Source organism: Callionymus lyra, chromosome 17, assembly GCF_982586985.1.
Source record: "Callionymus lyra chromosome 17, fCalLyr1.hap1.1, whole genome shotgun sequence".
NCBI lineage: Eukaryota > Metazoa > Chordata > Actinopteri > Syngnathiformes > Callionymidae > Callionymus > Callionymus lyra.
In genome coordinates, this window is record NC_141834.1 from 7,601,735 (window position 1) to 7,610,990 (window position 9,256).

Consider the following 9,256-nt stretch of genomic DNA (forward strand, 5'->3'; position numbering starts at 1 on the left):
ACTCATCCCTCCGCTCGCTTCTGCGTGAATCCAGCGCCGCATAGTGGCCCCGAGTGGGTCCTGCATGCATGCAGGTAATGTTTGAAAACTCAACTGTGAGATGTTTTTTTTTAACGCCTCCTGACTTTAAGGAGATTTTTTAAGCGCTCACTGACTCGAACCAGGAGCGTCTCTCAATGTGAAAACATGGATGTCATGTTCCATCCTCCACCATGTGGACCTAAGAGTCGCTCCTCCAGTCTCCGTGTGGAGGTTTTGAACCCAGAGTTGACGGGAGGTAATCCCCACCATGTGAGTGGGCGGCGCGGGTACAGGAGGCGTGTTTTCATTGTGTTTTTTTTTTTTTTTTCTCTCCCCCTGTCATTATTCACAAGCTGCTCTACCTATAAAAAAGAGCGCCTAGGTGCGTCAGATGGTTTTCTCCAATGTGTAAAGGTGACTAGTTGAGCGTCACTCGCCGGGTCCAGTCGCATCCTCGTCGGCAGGGGAAGAGAGTGAGATGATGCAGGAGTCCGGCTGTGTCCAGATGGCCAGAGCCCTGAAGCAGGCAGCCCTGTGTCTGATGCTGCTGCCTCGGTTCCTGCTGACCGCTGTCATGCTCTGGCTCCTGGATTTCTTGTGCATCAGGAGAAAAGTGTTGCTGAAAATGGGGGAGCAGCAGGAGAGCCCGGAGGACCCTCCGGTGTGCATCTCCGACTCCAACAAGATGTTCACCCTGGAGTCCCTGAGGGCCGTGTGGTACGGACAGAAGCTGGACTTTCTCAAATCCGCGCACCTGGGATACGCGGCGCCCAACACCGAGGTGGTGCTGGTCCAGGAGCGCAGGCGGGTTCGGATCCTGGACTGCATGAAAGGGAAGCGACCGCTCGTGCTCAACTTTGGCAGCTGCTCCTGACCGCCGTTCATGACGCGTCTGGCCGCGTTTCAGCGCGTCGTGAGCCAGTACGCGGACATTGCGGACTTCTTAGTTGTGTACATCGAGGAGGCGCATCCGTCGGACGGGTGGGTGAGCTCGGACGCCCCGTACCAGATCCTCAAGCACCGCTGCCTGGAGGACAGGCTGAGCGCGGCGCAGCTGATGCTGACCCAGGCGCCCGGGAGCCACGTCGTGGTGGACAACATGGACAACTCGTCCAACGCAGCCTATGGAGCGTACTTTGAAAGACTTTACATCGTGAGGGATGAGAGGGTGGTCTACCAGGGAGGCAGGGGTCCGGAAGGGTACCGGATCTCGGAGCTTAGGAACTGGCTGGAGCAGTACAGGAATGACCTGATCAAAGCCCAAACAACGGTCCTCCATGTATAACCCCCACTCCAGTAGAACCCCCCCCAAGTAACGATGTTCAGATGCTGCTACCCCCAAGTTGAAGACCAGTACGTGACGTTCTGTTCGAGACTCTGGACAAACAAACTTGTCATATTGACTGTGAAATCTTTGTCTGCTATTATCGAATATTTCCCTAATTTTTTTACATGGAAAAGTCTTGAATCAGATAGTGATAACTATTTTTATACTGGTGTGTGTGTGTGTGTGTGTGTGTATGAGTGTGTGTCTAAAGGTCTGTCGTAATAGATCCTAGAGGGGGGGCTGACATCCACCCAAAATAAGCTTAAATTGACTATCAAGTATACTAAAAGACAATAGCAATAGTGTTCCGACGACATTAAAAAAACATAACATATTTTAAAGTTCAGTTCTGCAATAACCGACAAATAAACAGTATTCAATGCATTTCTGTCTAATCTTGTTATATTTTGTGGCGTCTCAAAAAAAGGATGGTGATTTGGTCCCCTAAAGAAATGCTGGTCCCACTTCTTTACAGCCTTTTATTTGTTTGAAGATGTCTGTTACAAGCTAATATTTGACTCCGGTGTTTTAGTGAAGTTCGGTTTTTAAAAGGTAATACCAGAAATCCGATACTGATGTTTCCAACACCAGGAGTTTGTACATATTAGCCTGCTTGGAAACGGGCTGAAGCTCTGTATTGTTGAGATGATGTAATGTTTTTTTTTTTTATTATTAAATGTCAGAATATATGTTGATTCACTGATGACTGCAAATAATGAAAAGAAATTCTGAATCTGTCTTTTTTTTCCCTTCCTCCATCAACCACGATGAATAATACAGTGATGAATCTTCTGATACGCAATTATGTGCTACACAATTACTCATTTCATCCCTTTCCCATCATTTTTTTGTTTGTTTTCACCATCTGAGGCTCCAGACTCGCCTCTAATCAGGCCTATTCAAGTCAAAGTGATCCACAAATAGCATAAAGGGTGATACTACGTGAGCTTATGGCTGATTAGTGAAGAATTTACTCTCAATTATCGCAGTTTGAGCCTTGAAGCCGCTCCGAACAAAAACTAGACGTCATATTTGTTTGCCGAAGGGTAGAATGAAAGGAGCTTTTTGTGTTTAATTTGTGTTTATGGTGTACAGAGTCAGCGGAATTAAAGAAGTTTGTAGTAAACTGCTGGGTAATAACTTTGCATTCAGATAGACATTTCTATTTTTTTTCAGTGGTGAACTCAGCATTAGAGTAAAGATCCAGTGGGAGTCCATGATGGAGGCAATTCACACCTCAGTCTCATTTTCACTTCGAACATCACATCCAGAGAGTCATTTTCAGTCTCTATGCTCCCTGCTCTCATATCTACAGACTCATGCATACACGCAGAGGAAAAACAAGCAGAAAACGGCAATATGATCACAGTACCCCATTCATCCTCATCCCACTGTTCCAAGTATTCATGCTTCACTTGATTCTCATTATATCATTACATGCATGTGCTGTTTGGCATCCTGGGGGTCACTTAATGATGGTTGTGGAGGCTAGGATGAGAGAATGGAAAGTTAAACTACACTACACAAGAAAACTAAAATATTTAAAGTCTTGTAAAAAAAAAAAAAAAAGAAGGGGGAAAGCATCTTTAAATGTTTAAGCATTCCACAATAAAAGATGGCGCTTAAGGAGTAAGATTAATGCACATAACTGTTTTTTGAGCAAGATAAAGGTTTGCCTGTCGCATGAAACAATACCAGATTGGGCTGAAAGTTACTGAATGTTAGTAAGACGCATGTGCACACGTTTTTTTGTCCTTTTTTTCACCTCAGGGCACACCTGTATATAGCACACAGAACATTGTAAATAATTAACCTTATGATACTTTTACAACCTAAAAGTGAAAAAACCAAATGCCACCAAAAGCTGATTCATCTAAACTACAGAAATCAACAAAAGGCTGTCATCCAACAAATATCTGTTAGACAATACATTAAATTAGTTCTCATTTGAATAAAAGCCTGTTGCTACACCATTAACATAAACTTTCGGTTGAACAGTTTCTTGGAGAGCTTTTGAAGACATTAAAAAAAAAAAGAGTTAAAAAGTACTTCAGCGTGAGAAAAAAAAAAATTATGCATTAAATGAAACATGTCACATTGATCCCTCCCTTTATTAAAATGGCCTCAGTCAGTAGCTTTATATATGTTGTTACGTTCATGTGACATGTTTTTATCTATTCCCCAGTGAACCTCCATACATCAATAGTTTTTTTTTCCCTTGGCAGAAGCCAATGTGTATACTGTGTAAGCATGTTTGTTATCACTGGTCCATGTCCTTTGTTTTGTGCAGGTTCAGGGCTCACATGGTTATCGGCCGTGCATGTTTACTGCTCATTTTCCAAGAGGTCAAACTAGTACAGTAAAAAAATATATATTTTTACATACATGGTTAGTGACATTCCACATAAAATGCATACATTTAAAAGCAAAGGAAAAAGTATGACAAACGTTTTAAAACATTTGCCTCAAGTTAAGTACTATGTTGTGGCTACTATAAACAGAAAATATCAAAGGGTATCAACTCTCACAAAAACATTGATTCAGATTCCTGATGCACAAAATTGTTAATAAATGTTCCCCTTTCCAGAGGAGATACTGAACTAGGAAACGATTGCCTTAGTGGTGAACGCTATTGAAATGCAGGGATCCTGGAGATACAAGAACAACCAATACTTGTTCTTAAAGTGAAAAAGTAAGAGGTTGTCATCTCAGTTCCTTACCCTTTTCTCTGTCATTTAACCCTTTAGCCAAGACCATCAAACAAGATATTATCATTATCATTACTAGTTTTATTCTCAACGAAAGGCAACTTTTTGTATTTGCAGATGACATATTGCTGTTCGTATCTGTGCCTATGCGGATGAAGACCCTCGGAAACGTAGCTCTACCCTTTGTTCCACTTATCCATGACATGTTTCATTTATGCGGGTCTTCAAACCTCCCTTTTTAGACCTTTAATATTTTACGGAAAATTTGGTTAAAGAAGATCCGACTCCGATAAATGTGGACCTGAAAAATCAGAATGCCTGGCTCCCACATGTTTATTAGTTATAGTCCCATTATATCCAATACCTGTTTTCTTACTCGTAAAATAGAGGGACAGTCTTACCTATAAACACCTATTGTGAAAGTGTGTTTCCCCTCTGGGGATGAATAAAGCTTTTCTATTCTATTCTATTCTTACCTGACTATTTCTACTTAAGTGTGGCAGATTGAGGATACCACATTCGGGAATACCGGATAGTTAAGAGAAAGTGTGATTTATGCTACCGAAAATATCTGAATAAAATCTATTGAGACTTAATTTAATTATTAATAGGTCAAAATTCAGGATTTAATAAGTACCAAAGAATAATTTTGAACCAAGTTTGTTCTTTGTTATCAAACTAAGAAATATTGATCTTCTTCTTATAGGGTCTGGGTCTTATTGCAGCAAAAAAACACAAAATCAATCAAAGGTTCTGACACTCATACTTGATGTGTAATACATCAACCTGAATCTATATCCACTGGCTCTGTCCAAAGGTAAATATTGATGTGGAGGAAATACTTGGAAAAGTTATCTATAGGAGCCTTCTTCAATACTTCTTGGATATTCAATTCAAGAGGATACAAAACGCTGACAATACAAATGTCCATGTCTTGGATTAATGAAAATCAAGATTTAATCATGACATTTCTGGACCCGTCTTCATAATAAACTCGTCAATGGCTTCGGTTTGGAACCAAAATTCTATGATCAATTTTAACCATTTTGTCTGGGGAAAAAAAAATGGGAATTCAATTATTATATGCCAATCAATCAGCTAATTATATGTTGGTCTGTTTTCCCTTTCAACTTTGATGCATTTTTAATTATTGGTTCTGCTGTGAATCAATGACTGACATTTCAAGTAAATGGTTCTAGGAAAACAATTATTTCCCCCACATTCGTGCTGTCAAATTGCTCCCTAATTGCAAGTGTGAGTTATGGACTAAACATGGGTTCAACTCTTTGCACACCGGCACATCAGGCAAACATTAGAGCAAGGGCTATTGACTCTAATGCATTGCGCCGAGGATTGCTTCATGCATGTCTGTGAGCAAGAGTGACACATGTAAACCCTGACATTCTAGTCTCACTTTGTTTAACTTCTCTGAACTTTGTTTTTACTCGAAAAGAGCGAGCCCTTTAAGATAAGTGACACAGCCAAGTCCTTTTGTAAACCTCTACAACTATGATAACCTATCAGAAACTCCAAATACAGAGGGCAAAGGTCAGCATTGATGTTCATTTTTTCTGTCTTTGTGGTCATTTTCAGTTTGAGACCTGGTGTGAAAGAACAGCTTTTCAAAGGTTTATTGATGGTAATATACCATTTCCAAAACGGATACCACACATAGACATAAATAGAACAACCACAGATTCAATACTCTTCTCTGAATTAGTATTTTCTTTAGCTACTATTCTTCTAAGCTCAGTGCTCTACGGGCTTCTTGAGAAAATACTCTTTTTGAAAGGACATAAAAACACTTTGTTGCACTAATATCTCTTTATCGAGTCAATCCCATGACCTTTCAATTAGCTGGGAGCTTTTCAAGTCATATGATGTTGAAAACAAAGTTTATTACAACCCAACTTTGTATTAATCTGAAACCAATGGCACATTTTACTATTTCTGAGCACCCTTAGACCTCACAGACACGGGGGCAACTGTGGAGGTTTATTTTGGGAATGGAATTTTGGTTCCGGATTTTCTTTTGGTTTGTTTTCTTTCTGATAAAGGAATAGGTAACTGAACGTCTGAGTTTGTTCATTCAGATTTTGTTTAAAAAGGAAAATAACATTTATTAATAATATTAGAAAAGTTTAGACTTGAGTTTATATTGCAATCATTTAGAAAATTGGACACTTTAAACAGAGTACTAACATTTGATTGAGTAGTTGGTCCTGCTGTTGTACCCTTCAGTACATGATCTTGGAAATCTGCCTGATCTTTGGTCTCTTTGAGTATCAAAGCATCCATTTTATTAAAGACAAAGTGGAAAGCATCAAGTCTATAAACAACTACTGGTTAAAATCAAGATATTAGGACGTTCTAGGGGAAAGGTTTTTGTTGGCCAGGAAGTCAGTTTATAGGAAAACATGTCATGAGTGTGTCGAGCATCGTAGTAAAAACAAGGGTTCTTCTTGGAAGCTGCCAGATGCAAAAATGCAGTTAAATTAAATATTAATTTTTACTTTGTCTACTGCTCTTTTGATCCAACTGAGCCCCAAAGGCGGAACAGATTAGTCAATTGTTTGCTAGAAATCAAACAATGGCTGAGTGAAAACACTCTACAGCTAAATGTGGACAAAACTGAAACACTGGTGATTGCTCCTGATGATAAGGTTCCAGGGTTGAGTCAGTACTTGGGTGACTTAGGTCAGTCTGTCAAACTGAGCCTTTCTTCTCGTCTGGACTATTGTAATAGTTTGTTTTCATGTCTTAACAAGAAGGATCTGTCTCGCCTGCAGTGGATTCAGAACTCTGCAGCGAGAATTCTAACCCGTTCTGGTAGAAGAACTCACATTTCTCCGATCCTTAAAACTCTTCACTGGCTTCCAGTTTCTTTCAGGATCAACTTTAAAATTCTGGTTCTTACTTTCAGAGCTTTTCATGGTCAGACTCCTCCTTACATCAGTGATCTGATCCAGCCTTACACCCCAGCTCGGGCTCTGAGGTCTGTGGATCAGAATCTACTTATGGTTCCACGCACACGGCTCAGGACCAGAGGAGAGAAATCTTTTCAGGCTGTTGCTCCTAAGCTTTGAACAATCTTCCTCTCTCTTTGCACTTGATGGATCTACTGACTCCTTTAAGAAACATCTTAAGACGTTTCTATTTTCCTTGATTTTCTGGAACTCCTGTGTTGTTCTCAGTATTATCTTGATCTTTAAAGTATATACTTTTTTGAGTATTGTTTTGATTGTTAAAGCGCTTTGTGACCCTGGTCTGGAAAAGCGCTATATAAATAAATATTACTTACTTACTTACTTACTTACTTGCCATACTCATTGCGAAACATACATTATGCATCATTATCATGCTACGTAACTTAATAGAGAATGTTAAGAGAATAATTGTGTCATGTTTTTAAGAATTGTACTAAGTAGGAGACAAAGAGTCCCAATGTTAAGAGAAATTCACACAAAAGATGAGGAGGAAAACAAGTCATTGAGTCTTAATCAAATTTATACTTTCAGACTAGAAGAGACAGATTACATCATCGGTTATATAAACAACGAACATTCGTCAATGGATCGCAGATTTCTCAGATTGTCTACTGACTAACATCCCATTTTCGCCTGAATTCCTTTACAATAATTGATTATTAAATCAACGTACTGGGTTACATTTTTCTCAATGATATGTGGTGTTGTTACATAACTAAACTTAACTTCCAGGTTTAACTGTCAAGCAGCGCCATGCTAGCAGAGACCTGGTAGATATGGTCTTGGGCAGTATTTAAACTCAATACACAACAAACATCCTATTTTACTAAAGACTTCCAGAATCATCGCAGAATAAGTTTATTAAAAAAAAAAAAATCAAGCCAGGGGCTGAGAGAGGTTAAAAAAATAAGGGAATAATTGAGGATGTTGCCATTATCACATTTCTATTTTTTTTCCGGTAATGATCGAACATCTGTAAGTATAATTACTCCTCAAGTATGTTTAGCTGACAGCGCTTGGAGGTATAAAACAGAGATCCACAACAAGGCAGACAGGTTAGTGTTCCTCTTCAAACCTCAAGGACCAAAAGAGTGTTTAAATGACATAAGACTAAATCATCCTTAGTTCTTCCTGAGAAGTTTACAAGAGTTTACTTACAAGGCGCAGCAGGAGCTAAGTCAAGAGCCCAGCAACAGGTCTGATCTAACTCGGGCTAATGAGTTACAATGTAAACTTTATAAAGCTAGTAACCACATTTACTTGGTAGTTTAGTCCGACTAGGAGAAAACATAATTCCTCTCATGGCAGGACTAAAGCCATAATTTAGTTTTCGGAGCTGTGATGTAACCGTGGTTACTGTTGATTTGGATCGAGTTCTTAGCTTCCAAGTTAAACAAATTATTTATTACATTTTACTTTGAATATAGGTAGAAGGTAGAACTTTATTGATCCCTCCTTAGGGAAATTGTTTTGTTCCAATTAGCACACAGCAATAATTCATAAAAATAAAATAAGAACAAGAACAAAGAGAGATAAAGAGAAAGAACAAGATGATACAATCTAAGCCTAAAGATAAACAACATAGATCAAAGAAAAATAACAAAGACAAAGGATACAAAGACTAACATAGATCAGAATTTCAACATACTTCCACTCCTGCCCCCAAACTCAGAATTGTACAATCTAATAGCTCGAGGAATGAATGAGTCCTTGAGTCTATTTGTTTTGCATCTGCTTCTCTGCTCACTGATGACAGTGCTCAGAGGATGACTGTCATTATCCATGATGGAGGTAGTTTGTCCAGAGATCTCCTCTCAACAACTGTCACCAGTGAGTCCAGCTTCCTACCAACCACAGAACCAGCCCTTCTGATCAATCTGTCCAACCTGTTGACACTCCTCTTGGACACATTCCCACCCCAACACACCACAGCATAAAACAGGACACTGGCCACCACAGACTGGCAGAACATGCAGAGGAGCTTCCTGCAGATGTTAAATGATCGGAGCCTCCTCAGAAAGTACAGTCTACTCTGAACTTTCTTATGGTCCGTGTTGCAGGACCAGTTTACTGTCCATCCACACACCGAGGAAGTTATAGTTGTGAACTATCTCCCCCTCGTCGCCTCTGATGGACACTGGACGTGGCTTTGTCCTGGACCTCCCAAAGTCCAAGACCAGCTCCTTGGTCTTTGAGGTGTTCAGCTGCAAGTG

At 39.9% G+C, this 9,256-nt stretch overlaps 1 protein-coding gene across 1 annotated transcript; it reads left to right on the forward strand.

Annotated features, from left to right (window-relative positions):
• Positions 1 to 267: 267 nt before the first annotated feature.
• On the forward strand, positions 268 to 2,081 carry LOC148062300 (thyroxine 5-deiodinase-like). Its single transcript, XM_087813265.1, has one exon. It carries the CDS (start codon positions 500 to 502, stop codon positions 1,304 to 1,306), a length of 807 nt encoding a protein of 268 aa, XP_087669391.1. The 5' UTR covers positions 268 to 499; the 3' UTR covers positions 1,307 to 2,081.
• Positions 2,082 to 9,256: the final 7,175 nt, after the last annotated feature.